The sequence below is a fragment of the Micrasema longulum genome, unplaced genomic scaffold, assembly GCF_059751315.1.
Source record: "Micrasema longulum isolate JH-2025_06_02 unplaced genomic scaffold, ASM5975131v1 h1tg000525l, whole genome shotgun sequence".
In the NCBI taxonomy this organism is placed as follows: Eukaryota; Metazoa; Arthropoda; class Insecta; order Trichoptera; family Brachycentridae; genus Micrasema; species Micrasema longulum.
The window spans coordinates 50,913-67,199 of NW_028277722.1; the positions used below are offsets into that span (position 1 = coordinate 50,913).

The 16,287-nt window shown below is 36.7% G+C and overlaps 1 protein-coding gene across 1 annotated transcript; it reads left to right on the forward strand.

The window, feature by feature from the left end:
- Window positions 1–856: 856 nt before the first annotated feature.
- LOC148280851 (vesicular inhibitory amino acid transporter-like) lies at window positions 857–14,405 on the forward strand. Its single transcript, XM_088227688.1, has 4 exons — window positions 857–1,047; window positions 2,122–2,263; window positions 2,346–2,475; window positions 12,690–14,405. The coding sequence occupies exons 1-4, from the start codon at window positions 921–923 to the stop codon at window positions 13,872–13,874; spliced, it is 1,584 nt and encodes a 527-aa protein (XP_088083814.1). The 5' UTR covers window positions 857–920; the 3' UTR covers window positions 13,875–14,405.
- Window positions 14,406–16,287: the final 1,882 nt, after the last annotated feature.

Genomic DNA, 16,287 nt, shown 5'->3' on the forward strand with positions numbered 1-16,287 from the left:
TCGTTAAATAAATCTAAATCGAAAATCTTCTCTAATTTTGAAAAATTACCAATTGCTCTTCCTAATAGAGAATTCCGAGTTGCTCTGGGGTGATATTCCCGCTGGTGTCGCATTTGTCGTTGCTCATTAACGTATTATGTCTAGTCGTCTTGTCGTCTAGTCGTCTTGTCGTCTTGTCGTCTAGGGCGATGAAGGGGAATGTTGAAATTTAAGATCCAATAAATAATTAAAGAGGATCAAAATAAGCCTGCCAAACCGCAGCATTAGAAACTGTCAATTTTATTTGGTTCCAATTTAGAAAACATTAATTTTGTAATAATCACCTGGACCGCGCCGAGTGAACGCAACGATGCTGATCGTTTAACAATAATGTTTATTCCGATGCTGATCGTTAAACACTAATGTTTATTCCGATGCTGATCGTTAAACACTAATGTTTATTCCGATGCTGATCGTTAAACACTAATGTTTATTCCGATGCTGATCGTTTAACACTAATGTTTATTCCGATGCTGATCGTTTAACACTAATGTTTATTCCGCCGCGCGCCGTCGAGTCTTATGTTTTATTTTCATATTATAAACCCGCCTACTTTTCTTCATCTGAATCGTTATAATTTATGTTATAATTTTTTTTCGTAGTATTTTTTTAACCGTTTCGGCGTCCTTTACCTTTAAAAATAAAATAAAAAAGTACGAAAACTCATCTGAAATCCAAATGTTCTCCATTGCATCGCATGCGGGTAGGTACCGTCGCGCCTCGTCGCGGGCGCGGCAGGGTGGCAACTCTCGCGTCCCGGTGGCGGGGATCGATAGGGCGGGGGCGGCGCGCGCACTCCCCGCCATTGGCAGAGGCGCCGCCGCCGCCACCACCACCGCCGCTTCCTGTCCGCGTGCCCCCCAGTACGAGAGCCGCGCAGCATGAAGGGGCTGCGCCTCCCGGGGGCGGGCCCGCTGCTGCAGGTGGCGCTGCAGACCGTGCGCCAACACTTGCCGGGGGACCCTCCGCCGCCCGCGCCCCGCCAGGCCGTGCGCTTCGCCCGCCAGAGTGAGTATCTGGCGCCCCCGACTGGCGCTCCTCCCTCACTTCTGGTCGCGTGTCTGCGCCCGCGTTTGGACATAAAATACTGGCCAATTATATTATAGGCTCTGATGTACTGGTAAAAACAAAGAGTGAAGTAAAATATAGTACATAGTAGAATGATTGAAATAATAAATATATATTTTAATTTGTCACGGGCCACCTGAATTCGACCTTTTCAGAGGGTAGAAAATATGACGTGCATGTAGAGTAGATAGTATATTATATTGTGTAACTTTACTGTGTGTGTACCTATCGTCGGCGTCGATAGTGCGCGTATGTACCGACATTCGCATGACACGCTGTGGCCGAGATCCGCCAACGGACAAATCGCGCCATCGAAAGGGATGAGTTATAACCAGGTGATAATCTATCTCGTATCGGAGCTGGGACACAACATGCATGGAAGTGCGAATGGGAGACTCGTATTACTATCGAGTATACGTTAGTGTTGAGTTTTGAGAATAGGTGTCGAATCAATCGCAGTGTCGGTTTGAATTGGTAAGAAACGTAGAAATAAGACATCAATCGTGGCTAGGCTTCATACGCACACTTTACTTACTCGATATCTACAGGTGGCTGACAGGATGCGGGAGGACACACAGGAGTTGACACGCTCTTTAGCCAGCGCGTACTTCGATGGCATTATTATTATTTAATTATATTGTTTTAACATATTGTTATAACATTGTTATAAAATCTATAGAAAATAATATAAAGATATTTTTTTTACATTCTACTTATATACTAAAATACGGTTCTGTGTGTATAGAATCGGAACCCCGGACGAGTCCACCTTGAATCGCTGTGGTCGGCGCGTTCGTCTACCACGCTCGAGGTCCTAGGTCATACATGGTAGACGTGAAATAGTAAAATGCGGTTCGATCCTGCATTATTTTACTCCTGGACTGGCACGCGAAGCGTAAGTATGACCTTCGTAAGATCACCTCACCTTCCACGATCAAGATACAAGATGTCCTCGCACACGCGACTAAATATTACAGGTAGAGTTCACAAGGAGTGTTGTTCGATCTGTTGCAGACTCCGGAGAGAGCTGCGAGATGGCCGCCATGTGCCGCGAGGGGGCGCCGGACGCGCCCTCGTACCAGTCCACCAACCCCTTCCTGCCCGCGCAGGCCGAGCACAGCTTCTCCTACCAGCAGCAGGAGGGCGGCCCGGCCAGGTGAGTGTGCGCCCCGCGCGGCGCTGACCGCCCCCCCCGCTGACCGCCACCCCCGCTAACCGCTCGCCCGTTACATTCGCAGGCAGCCGAGCATGCAGAGCGTGGACTTCTACGCCTCGTCCGAGGAGGGCGGCGAGGCAGAGGGAGGCGGGCGCCACGGAGCCAAGATCAACGAGTGGCAAGCCGCCTGGAACGTCACCAACGCCATTCAGGTCCGTAGTCCGCATCGAGTCCGCATCGTTCGCCGGCCGTAACCGTAACCGTATTATTATTATACTGTTTAGTATTAAGGCGCGATACGAAATTTGGAACATAACACTGAAAACTTGACATGGCGAAATCATCCTCGGAATCGTCGATGTCGCTGTCGAAAATAGTCACATAAATATATTTAAAAAAAATAAATCACGTATTTAAACGAATGATTGAAGGGAGAAATAACAGTCAACTTGTAACCGAACTAAAAAAGATTTAAAAAATAAATCAGAAAATCAAAAATCAACAATGCAAAAATTATATAAAATCAGTAGAACGCAGCAGCAATAAACTTTGGAAAATAATAAAAAAATATTAAGTCTGGAACAAAATTACAGTCAGTTAATATAAATGAAATAAAAATGAAAGATGGGATTTTAACAAGTGATGTAAAAGAAATATAAAATATTATTAATCAATATCTCCAATGTAGGACAAAACATCGCAAGTAAATTAAATAAACCATGTCTAAACATTTCAGAAAAACGAAAGACGAAAAATAAATATTACCTTTTTTTCTTAGACCAACAACGACAAAAGAAGTACCTATGTAAAATAATTGACGATCTTAAAAAAATGCATCACCAGGATATGATAAAGTCAAACCTACACTAATAAAAAATCTTAAAGATATATTAAGCACGGCCATATCAAAATTAATTAACATGCATGTAAAATTAGGAATCTACCCGGAAGAATTAAAAACTGCAAGAATAACTCCCATATAATATAAAGGTGGAGATCGAACGGAACCTAGTAACTATAGACCCGTAGAAAATTTAACTGTATTTAATAAAATTTTCGAAAAATGTATACATAAACGATTATAGGGTCATATAAAAAATCTTTACATAATAGGTTTAAACCAACATGGTTTTCAAGAAAAAAAAGGAACCGGAACCGCCCTAGTAAATCAAATAAATTACATTCAAACAAACAAACATAAAAGCTGGAATTCCAATCACAGGAGTAATATTAGATTTTTAAAAAGCCTTTGATACGGTACATGTTGAGACCACGATGAAAAAATTAAATGATATTGGAGTTAAATCTTAAGAATGTAAACTGCTAAAATAAAAAATCATTCTTAACAAATCGGAAGCAGTATACCTTTGTAAATTAAATAAAAGTAAAATAAAAACAATAAATTTTGGAGTACCACAAGGATCTATTTTGGGTCCAATATTATATGTTTTATTTATTTATCTTATTAACATAAACGGCAAATCTGCCCTTTGCAAAAATTTATAATACTAACATATTTGGCTTGGTATTTTTTTTTTTTTAAATCATAAATTTCTTTTTACCCAAGATTTATGATTAAATTTAAGCTAAAAATTACACAAGATTTATAAAAAATATTAACCTAAAAATTATACAATAAATTCAGTAGAAAGTTTAAACAATTTAAGAATAAATTAAAAAACATATTAAATAATAAAATATTTTAAAGTAATACAACAAGAAAATCGTAAGTACTTTTTCATTCAGCAGGGCAAAGTGAACAAAAATTGGATATATTATGAAATGTATAAATCAATATAATTACCATTCACCATCTTTAAAAAGTTCAAAAAGTTTGTTCTATAGGAACAATGCCCCACACTAAATATATCCGATACGTGAGAATAACTATTGCCGAGTTCATGAAGTCTGTTCAATTCGGCATTACACTGTCCGTGAATTGTAGCTACAAAACGGTGGCACCTGTCTAGTTATTCTTCCAGGCACCCTGAAGTTGATGAGAGATAACTGTTCAGGGCAATCTCATATTTAATTGACAATTTTGAGTAAATTTAAAAGGTCTGTATTTTTTCTTCTATCATTAAGTTGTAACAAATTTAATGTTTTTAGTAAAAAATCGTAATCGTACATCAATGACTTATCACTGTAAAATTTTAAAGGAAAAAATATTATGAATGCCGACAACATTGGACTATTCTATAAAAATCAAACAGACGTATTAACAAACAATGACATAAACGAAGACCTCACTGTGTTGACTAAATGGACAAACACAAACTTACTTACACTTAATGAAAAAAAAGCAATATTATCCACTTTGAATCTAGAAAAAAATGAACGACTAACTGAAATTGAACATGTTAAATACTAAGGACTAAAACAATAGACATACATTGACATCGAAAATTCATATCAACAATTTAATTAGCAAAGTGGCGACATTATCGAGTTTTTTTAATTTTTTTAAAATCAAAAACTTTGTTCCAAAAACGGAAAAAATTCTGGTGTATGAAGCCTATGTAAAAATTAAAATGTATTATATGCAACTACTATGGGGAACAGTAAATCAAAATGAAATTAACAGACTACTAAGACAGTAAAATAAATTATTAAAGTTAGTATATGACCTCCCCTATCTAACAGCAACTGAAGAACTTTTTAAACAAACTAAGCAATTAAATGTAACTGAACTCTTTAAACTAGAATCCTTAAAATTTATTCATAAAATAACCACTGATGTAGACGAACAACTAAAACTTGAAAAAAGTTGTAGTAAACATGGACACAATATTTATTTACTTAAAATTGCCTCTGGTTCAATTGACTGTCCTGAACTTCTATGCAAACTTTCTATCAATGTTCCTTCCAAAGTTTTAAGAAATAACCCTCTTCTTCACATACCTCTTGTTTCATCTAATTATAGGTAAAATTCATATTTATGGCGAACTTTTAATAATTTTAATGTAATAAATAATTCATTTAACATAGATTTATTTGCAAATAATCTTAATGACGTACGGCGTTTGCTTTCGAAATAATTCGTAGTATTTTTCCCTTTCTTTTAAATTTACATTTAATTAATATTCATTTTATGTTTGAGAATCTTTTTTAACTTACTGTGATGCTACTTGTGAAAACCTGTAATTGGCTTATTTGTTTTGTTATATATATAAGATAATTATAGCTTTTGGTTTTCCAAATAAATAAAAATAAAATAAAAATAAAAATACGAGAATGTCAGAAAAATATCATAAACAACTTTTAAAACGAGACAAGGACAGTCGAGACTTATAAACCATGGACTGAAATTATACAATAAACTTCCAGACAAAACTTAAGACTCAGATAACCTTTACTAAAGATGTTAAAAATATTATCATTAACAGTAAAATATGAATTTTAAAAGTAAAAATATTTTTTCAAATGAATGTAACCCGTAAGGGTTTATCAATGAAAATTAAAATAAAATAAAACATTGAATAATGAATAGTGAAATCAAGTGAACTTTCATAATCCAATATTGAAAAACATCGCGTCGTGCGTCGTGCGTCGTGCATCATCACATTAATGTGTTAAAGAAGTGTCCCTTCCCGTGCTTCTTTAGTCTCAAATGTTTCTAACCTTGTTCAAAACCGAATGATTTTCGTTTTTTTCTCTGCAGTCCGCTTATCGTTAATATAAACATTAAATCATTAGAAACGAATGCGTAAATGTAAACGTACACACATAAATAAATAGTAAAATCAAGATTAATAATGACAAAAAACCACAATCCTTTCCACTATCTCCTTGTTTTGTCCATATTTCTTTTATTTGATTACTAGCGGACCCGACGGACGTTGGCTTGCCGCTATTAGCTGGTTGAACAAACGTTTTTTCGTAAATAAGGACACACGATATTTATTTTTGCCTTTTTTGAGCTATTTATTTATTCGTAATAAGGGTTAGTTTTTCATTTTATCTCTTCATGTGATTGGCTAAGAGGTCTCGTCGTGCTCAAAACAAAATCGTGCAAAAAACCTACTGAAAAGAAAAATGCCCGACTGTGTCGTAAAAGTGTGCAAAAACTGTCCGGATAAAAGGAAAATGACTTTTCATTGATAAGTAGGTACCTAGATACGAGTACTTGTGTATGATTGAATTTCAAAACTAAAAATTATTAATATTCAAATATTGAATTTAAGTAGGTACCTGGTACTTGTTTATGGTTGAATTTCAAAACATGAAATAATTGATTTTCAATAATAGATTTTTTTTTGCAAATGTCAAACTCTGCTCTACTTACCGACAGTGGTGCATTTTGTGTAAGAATAAGTTTTTGAAAAATGTATCGGATATCAGTTAAAATTATTTAAATATTACTAAAAATCCATTAAAAATAAGTTAAAATGTAGAAATTAGGCAATCGTTAGCAAATTAATCAATTAAGTATCCATTAAAAGTAATTGTTGTTTGTAAACGTCAAAATACAAACTTTTTAATACACAAAAAAACAACATCCTTCGAATTTTTCGATATATGCATTTTAGACGAATGCAACCCTCGAAAATCGATGAAAACACATAGTATAATATGCTTCTAACCTTTTTCCACTCAACATATTAAAAATGTTATTATTTGTAAATCTTGAGGACGTGAATTAGAAAATTTTGCAAAAAGCCGCACATAATTCTGTCGAGCCGTTATCGAGTTTTTGCGAGATAGATAACGGCGATTCATTTTTATCTCTTATATAAATATGTATAATTCCTCTGTACGTGTGATGTCACCGTACTCCTCCTAAATGGCTTAACTGACTTACACGCGGTTTTCAGAGAAATATACATCTTTGCGCTGTGCGTGTTCGTAGATATTAAAATATTCAATCGAATATGTAAAAAAAGAAGTTAGGAGCATGACTGTTTTATTCATCGATCTACCAGGGTTGCATTCAGGAGAATGCATTTGCGAAAAAATGGAAAGATGTTGTTTTTTTGAGTATAAAAAAGTTTGTTTTTGAATGTTTACAAACAGCATTTGTTTTTTGTGATCTCAAGCAGATTCTTTCCTTAAATTCCTTAAAATTTCTACTCATTTATTTATTTTTATTGGATTTTTGGTAACACTAAAATACTATTAAATTCAATACATTTTTGAAAATCTTATTCCTAAGTACACCCCTTTGTTGGTGAGACGACCGGAGATTGACGTTTGCAAAAACAATGCCATATTTGAAAAATATTTATTTTATGTTTTGGAATTCAACCATAAACAAGTACCTACTTAAATTCAATATTTTTTTAATGTTGATTTTTAAACATTTTTAGTTTTGGAATTTAATCACAAACAAGTACTTCTAAAACGAAAGTGGAGTTTTACTATGGTTTAATTTATAAACGAATTCGGTTTAACTATCGTTCTACTATCAATGCGTTGTTTCACCCGCGTTTTTACTTGAGTGAAATATAACCACGGTTTTTTTAATTCCAAATCTCAAAAATAGAATATTATGTTTTATTCATTTTTTACACATTGTTACACTGTGGAATGTGACTTTGCAAACGTCAAAAAGGCGAACAAATTAAACTACGTGACAACATGGTATATTTAAACGCAATCAAATAATAACATCGGTCAACAGAGTCTTAAAATAATAATTAAGTTTGACGATTTCATATAATAATAACTGAAAACAATAACAATATTTTAATATCTTATTTGAAAACAAGAATGATAAGAAATATTAAAAGACAACAAAAATACTGTAAACCAACAAGCTCTGAAATATTATAATGTAGGCATAATATAATCATAGAATTAAGAATAGTCCAGATGGAGCGTATATTTTAATACATCGGACTGTGTCCAGAAAACCCCCCACTTTGCCCCACTTTCACCGCACGCATGCGCGAAGTCGCCGCGTAATGTCAGATCGCGAAATATATAATCAAAAAACATTTGTGTTAAAAAAGAACTATTTTTAATTTCTCTAAAATTTTTTTGTACTCGCGGAAACATTTATTGTCACAGCAGAGTAGATAAGTAAACGGTGATATAATAAGAGTTATTTGATCAATGAAATTTGAACTTAAAAAATAAAACAAACAAAAATAAATTTGACTGCCACGAAATTGTACGGCCAAGGTTTGGTGGAAAAATACTTTAATTAATTAAATAAAAAAAAGTCATCGTCGAACAAACTCTCCGATTTAGATTGCTTAAGCATTGATAAGCATAGTCCATTCCGTATTCGGAAATAAAACAATACTGAGAGACGCGAGTACATAAAGATAACCGGTAAACTAAAAAATGACACCATCTTCATTATTCTACTACTAACGTTTTACTTGCCAACATTGGCGGATTGAATTTTTAACTAACGTTTAAAGAGTTTTACTATCCACCTTTAGTTACTTTAAATGAAACAACGCATTTTTTCTATTTTGGACTATTACTACAGGTTTTTTACTATTACTAACGATCATACAACCGTCCTTAGACATCGGGGCAGGATAACGAGGCATTGCACATTTTTTTTAACAGCAACAGCAAATCATACAATGACCGAAAAATTGAAAACCGAAAAAACGTTTGCTGAACCAGCTAATGGCAGGCAAGCCAGTGTTCGGGCAGGACAACGTCTGTCGGGTCCGCTTATTTATAATAAAGATAGATAAAGTATACTCATTATTTGTATAGTTTAAACCGTCGTCGCTTTATTTGAGTATATAATTAAGTGAAAACATGTTATTGGATAGCAGGCCCTACTATTTTTATATGTCCATTTTTTATAGTTTCTATTTATAATCATTTAACCTGTACATATGCTTGTTTTCTAAAAAAAAAAATTTAAAAAATAATAGAAGTAATATAATACACATATATACTGTTCAGATACTGAGCCGAGAAGCGTGTCGCCGCACAGTGGTCCGGATTATATAAACAGTGGACTTAGGAACCAAAGTCATTATTTCGATTGTTAAAAATTGCTCGATGTAAAAAATCTAATTTGTAACAATATTCGTCACGTTCAACTTTAAGTTATTTTGAGTCTAACATGTCATAATTTAAAAAAAATATAAACGAAAAAAATGTATGCAGTAAAATTGTTTTTTTTTTTCTCGATACGTTTTAAATTGTTAGCAACGAAACCTTTTGTATAGAAACGTAATTAGTACTTTATGTTCATATTTTTTCCTCTCCTATATACTTGCAACCTTGGCGTTAAATTGCAGTTGAACTTACAAAAAAAATATTTTTACTACACAACACAACAAATCTTTCTGCCAAAAGATTTAGTTTAATGGTTATGGATGCACAATCATTTCTTGATTACAAATGTGAAAACCAAAATTGCCTATTATCTCCAGTTTTTTAAATATTCTCAAAAAACTGCATTTTAAAGTATAAAAACCCATGCATACAAATGTAATATTATGATAATGGAGTGCTATATAATACTTTCTTTTATGAATGAGTTGTTACTGCGGTTTTTAAGAATAATACAAAACAAAAAAATATTATTAGCACCTTCTTTGTGCTAATAATTCACAGTTACGACTTGTTTAATGTATCATTGAAGCAATTTCCTGCAGTTTCTGAGAACTATATGGAACAAAGAATACACAAAAAATACTATTTTTAATACCCGTTTCATAGCAATGGTAACCTAATGGCTTATTTGATGAATCATTGTGGCAATTTCCCGCAGTTGCTAAGGATCACATGCAACAAATATAAAAATAGACTAATGAATACCCGTTTAATTGTAATGGTACCCTAACGACTCATTTTATGTATCACCATAGCAATTTACCTACTTCTTATCGTATATAAAACACGCAGCAACGCATTTTTGTGTTACTCGCTACTGAATTTTTGAAGAAGCACATCCCTTGAACTTGATCGCGACTAGAAAAAGGCCTAAAAATCATGGCTCGGTTTGGCATTTGGCACTTATATGGACTTTTATATATTTCTACGAGGAGACCTCAAGGACTACAAGCGACTCCACCGAGCAATTTTGAACTCCATTTTGCTTAAAATCTCACCAGAAGATTCTGAAGTGATATTGAAATTTGCGAGATCTCTCACTGTCAACTTGAAGAGCAAATGGGCCGCGGTACACAGAATTCAAAACAAAAATATAAATACGAATTTGAACTGGTTGAAAGCAAGAATCCAGTGGCCTTCCTGCAATTCCGTAAATCTTGCCGGGATTTTTAAAGAAACCAAAAATTTTGAAGAAACGGAGAATTTAAAGCAAGAGGTTTAATATTTAGCGAAATCTAATGAAATCATTTCACATCGATGGCCACTTAAGATATGGGCACTTCTACAGAAGTTTAAACAAGAAAACCATTTGCAGACCTGGGGAACAAGCAGAAGAAAAGGCGGTCGGGTACATTGAGTGACTATTCGGAAGAAGAGTTATCTTTTGCTTTGGTCACTAATCTAAAATCGAATGGAAAAGAGATCCTTTCTCGAATTATTGATCGCCTCTTGAAGAATCCTGACAAAGCCTCAGATGTCAAATCACATTTGATCGATAAAGAAAAAAAAGAAAACAAATCAGGAAGATCAAGATTTGGCTCTTACTACTTCATTAGATCTGTCAAAGTGGAAATATCTGACGTTAAGGGCTGCAATGTCAGATTGGAAGACTTCTCTGCAGCTTCCTTCCTACCACAAATTATTAGAAGCTAAGAAGAGGTGCTATCCGGATGCCAAAGACGTTGAAATATCTAAACACGGAGCCAAATTGAACTTGCAAGCACTTTTGGATTTGACTACTCGGAAGATCCTGCAAATTTTGGGAGACAAAAGTATTTCGAGTGGGAATTTGAAGCTAACTAGCAAATGGGGATTCGATGGATCTTCATCACAAAGCAATTATAAGCAGAAAAGTGAACGGACAGAATTTGATGAGTCTTCGGTGTTCATGACCAGTCTTGTTTTTTTGAAGCTGGAGTCGAGCGATGTGGTAATTTGGGAAAATCCGAAGCCATCTTCGACGTTTTACTGTAGGACTGTCAAATTACAGTTTGCAAAAGAAACCATTGACTTCGTCAACCAAAAAAATGCGGCAATTAAGGAAAACAGTGGTGATTTGGTTGTATCTAAATTGAGAAATTAAAAAAAATCGAAATAATGACTTTGGTTCCTAAGTCCACTGTTTTTCAAATCCGGACCACTGTGCGTCGTCACGGGCTAGTTGGCTCCTCTACACCGGCCAGCTGCCGGTCCTCCGACATCCGCACAAATACCTGTATACATATACAACAATATTTTATGATAATCAAAACACTGTATGGATATGAACATAAATTATACAATTTATACCAGGGCTGTAATTCGACGATCATGCGTATGCTACCAAAAATCGGAGGATACTGATATTTGATATGATATATAAGAAGTTTGTGTTTTAACGTTAACAATCAATATTCATTTTTGGTGGATCCCAATCAGATTCTTTCCTTGAATTCCTTCTAATTTCGACCCATTTATTTCTTTTTACTGTATTTTGGGGAATGCAACAATAATATTAACTTGCATTTATTATATTTCAAAAACGTATTAGACTAGAAGTAAAAAAATCCTTATAGGCGTCGATGTTAAGTCAAATGCTTGTAAATATGCATGTTAATTATTATGTTTTATACGTTCTACAATATTTTTATTTAATAAGTTTTTATTTTTATTTTTATTTATTACCTAATTTTAGTATTTTTATACTTTTTTTACAAATGCCATTTTTATTTGCATTTTTTTGATGTCAAACATTTTTAGATTTTTAAATTAATTTCGTTTTATAACTGGGTTATCACAATATAATTCAATTATAACTTGTATGACCGTGGAAAATGCACATCGACTGTTTTTACAATTTTAGTTTCTATAAATCTTATTTTCTATTCGCGTTGTAGGTAAAAACTGTTGTTTTTTTCACGATAAAAAAAAAAAACAAAACTTTTTTCTTAAAATAAATAAAGAAATAACAGCACCAACAAAAATAATATCTGTCAAGTTGACCTATTCTCGTTACATCTTGTTCGGGTTAGATATTTGTATTTTATGTATATATTTTTAAATTTAAATTTTTCATTGATAAACCCTTACGGGTTACATACATTTAACAAAATAATTTTACTTTTAAAATTCACATTCCACTGTTAATAGTAATATTTTTAACATCTTTTGTAAAGGTTGTCTGAGTCTTTTGTTTAGTTTTGTCTGGTAGTTTATTGTATAATTTCAGTCCATGGTTTATTAGTCTCGATTGTCCTTTTCTCGCTTTAGAAGGTTGTATGTATGTATATTGTGTTGTGTCAGGTTGATGTTTTATATGTAATACTGCGTGCTCAACAACAACTATAAATACACGACGTGCACAATATGCACCAACAGCCGTAGCTGCGCAGTAACATCTGTCCCTCGCTTGCAGGGGATGTTCATCGTGTCGCTGCCGTTCGCCGTACTGCGGGGAGGGTACTGGGCCATCGCCGCCATGGTGGGCATCGCACACATCTGCTGCTACACCGGCAAGATCCTCGTGGAGTGTCTGTACGAAGATGACCCCGTCAGCGGCCAGCGCGTGCGCGTGCGCGACTCCTACGTCAGCATCGCCAAGGAGTGCTTCGGGCCCAAGTTCGGCGCCCGCGCCGTCAGCATCGCGCAGATCATCGAGCTGCTCATGACCTGCATCCTATACGTGGTGGTCTGCGGAGACCTCATGATAGGCACATTTCCGGACGGAGCCATCGACACTCGCTCGTGGATGATGCTCGTCGGCATTTTCCTCATCCCTCTCGCTTTTCTCAAGTCGCTGCAGTCGGTGAGCATGTTGTCTTTCTGGTGCACCATGAGTCATCTCTTCATCAACGCCGTCATAGTCGGTTACTGCCTTCTGGAAATAAGCGAATGGGGCTGGGCAAAAGTCAAGTGGACCATCGACATGGAGAACTTCCCCATCAGCCTCGGCGTGATTGTGTTCTCGTACACGTCGCAGATCTTTCTGCCCACCCTGGAGGGCAACATGGAGGACCGTTCCAAGTTCAACTGGATGCTAGATTGGTCGCACATCGCGGCCGCGGCCTTCAAGTCGCTGTTCGGCTACATTTGCTTCCTGACGTTCCAGAACGACACCCAGCAGGTGATCACCAACAACCTGCACTCGGCGGGCTTCAAGGGCATGGTGAACTTCTGCCTCGTGGTGAAGGCCGTGCTGAGTTACCCGCTGCCGTACTACGCGGCGTGCGAGCTGCTGGAGCGCGCGCTGTTCCGTGGCCGGCCGCGCACCGTGTTCCCCTCCGTGTGGGCGCTGGACGGGGAGCTCAAGGTGTGGGGTCTAGCCTGGAAAGTGGGCGTCATCCTGTTCACCATCTTCATGGCAATCTTCATCCCGCACTTCTCCATCCTCATGGGTTTCATCGGCAGCTTCACGGGCACGATGCTGAGCTTCATATGGCCCTGCTACTTCCACCTGAAGCTCAAAGGGCAGGGTCTCACGAGGCAGGCTGCGGCCTACGACTATTTCATCATATCCCTCGGGGTCCTGTTTGGGGTGATAGGCGTGTACGACTCCGGTTCGGCGCTCATCAAGGCCTTTGCCATCGGCTTGCCCTTCTAATAACGACAATGACGATAAAAACTTATCTTTTTATACAAATACCGTTTATTTTACATTTGTAGATTGTATGCATGACGCGTTGTACACATATGTACATTATGCAAAAGTACGCACACTCCATCGTGACGCGCGCACGCCGCACGCCGAACGCCGCCCGCCGGCCCGCGGGCCTGCGACTGCCGCTGCCTCGGGCCCCGCGCGCGTCGCCGGCCACCAACCGCGCAGTGTGGGTGGGTGGGTTGGTACACAGCGGGGACTTCCCCCAGCCCCGGTGCGTGTCGGCAGTGCCGGCAGTGTCGCCGGCACTCGGCACTCGGCACCCGCCTCGCCGTTCATAGGGCTAAAGCTAGAATAAGCTATCACGTAGATCGACATCTACCACCGTACGATGTGTAGGTAGTTTGTTCCCATGATGTCTTCCAAGTATATATCGACAATAATCTTATATTTATTGAACTAGTTGTAAGAAATTCGTCTTCCGAAAAATAAGTATTATAATATGTATAAGTAACATGTCTTCCGAAAAGAAAATATTATCGTTAATACGTGTCTTCCAAATATCTCACGTTTCTTATAGGAAACCTACTTTAATTTGATTGTGATAATATATCTTCCTCACCATTATCGAACCAATGGCCGAGTTGTCCGACTTTGTCCCGAATTGATGGGTAATCGTTTGGACGATGTAGATGACAATAATGTATTATTCGCGGCTCGGACTGATGTGACATTGCGATGGTAAAGATAGCACACCCGAAGATAAACGACACACTCGCTTATATGATATTATATGGGTATACAATATTATAGCTGCGGGGACGGGACAACTCGGTGACCATTGAACGAGCAGTGGATAGAATGATTCGATAATGTCCGTTTATTGTTTGGGATCCTGAAAATGTTGAATTTGAACTGTAGAATTCGCCATAAAATATTTGGCCATAAACACCGAACACTGAACTAACTGAAGTGCCGCGGGCAAAAATGTTCAGATTTGTTAGGTACGAAAAAACAGTACGACTTTTCTAGGAAAAATAATTCTTTTTATGAATTTGAATGTATTTAAAAATGTTAATGTTTGCTTTTTTGTCTCGTATGAACATTTGAGCTATCGTTTGTGTACTCGTAGTTTTAATGAGATAGTAAAAACACACTTTGTGTACTCGGAGGTCGCGTCATATCATATTGTGTCTCATGTCTCATGTCTCATGTCTCATGTCTCATGTCTCATGTCTCATGTCTCATGTCTCATGTCTCATGTCTCATGTCTCATGTCTCATGTCTCATGTCTCATGTCTCATGTCTCATGTCTCATGTCTCATGTCTCATGTCTCATGTCTCATGTCTCATGTCTCATGTCACTGTCACTGTCACAGCTGTCGACCGTCACAGAACTGTCGCGTGTAAACCGAGTGGGTAGAGGTAATATTGAGCCCCGACGCATTATATGTACCCACAAGTACGTGCTAGGTATACAGATGGTTATTTATTTTCAGAAAAAGAAATTAATTTGTTCGATTTCAAAATAATGAATCTACCCAATGTGTCCTATTTCCTTGCATTAAAAAATGAAAGGTTTGGTGAAAACCGAACTTTATAATATACGTATATTTACTACCAACTGAACCGAGATGAGATTTTCGGCTAAACAATGAAATATGTAGGAACAATAATAATCATTTGCCTTTTCCTCGAAAGTATTATCTACGCAGATCCGATGTTATTATGTATTAGCTTTATGGGTACATTATGCAATATATAATAAAATAATAATCTTTAAATGAAAAATTGTACTGTAACCGGAAATCATAAAATCAAAAATGCTATTAATTGTTGTTGTTAACACTGAATGTGTCTGTTTATAAATAATACAAAATGTTAAAAGTTTACGCAATATAGATGTGAAAATACTGTTTATAATAAATTGTAAGTTAAATAAACAATTATTATTTAAGTAAATATCGAGTTATTCTTTCTCTACCCGTGTTACCCGTGTAACAATATAACGTACACATTACGCACCTGCCGACCTGCCGATCTGCCGACCTGCCCCATGCAGCCGGCACACCCTCGGTAGCTCGCAGCTCGCAGCTCGCCCCGCCATGCGCCACCGGGCGCGGCGGTTGGAACTCGGAACTCGGAACTCGGAACTCGGAACACCGAATCTGGCTAGAAATCACTTGGACTTGCAACAAATGTGACTTTTCGTAATATTCCAGGTTTTTTTTGTTCGGATGTTAGTTTCGTTACTTTTTACGACATCAACAGACGGTTTTTCATTAAAATGAATAGAATTTCCAATGGATTGTATGTAAACTAAAAATCATCATCATCATTCCATTTCCGCACTTAGATCTGGTGCATAGGGCACTGGATCGAAACGCCGATTACAGCGCATGGGCTTGGACCACTT

Coding starts and splice junctions, on each gene's coding strand:
- LOC148280851 (XM_088227688.1), top strand. CDS start 921: ATGAAGGGGCTGCGCCTCCCGGGGGCGGGCCCGCTGCTGCAGGTGGCG. Junction 1,048..2,121: donor CGTGCGCTTCGCCCGCCAGA/GTGAGTATCTGG, acceptor GATCTGTTGCAG/ACTCCGGAGAGAGCTGCGAG. Junction 2,476..12,689: donor ACGTCACCAACGCCATTCAG/GTCCGTAGTCCG, acceptor CCTCGCTTGCAG/GGGATGTTCATCGTGTCGCT.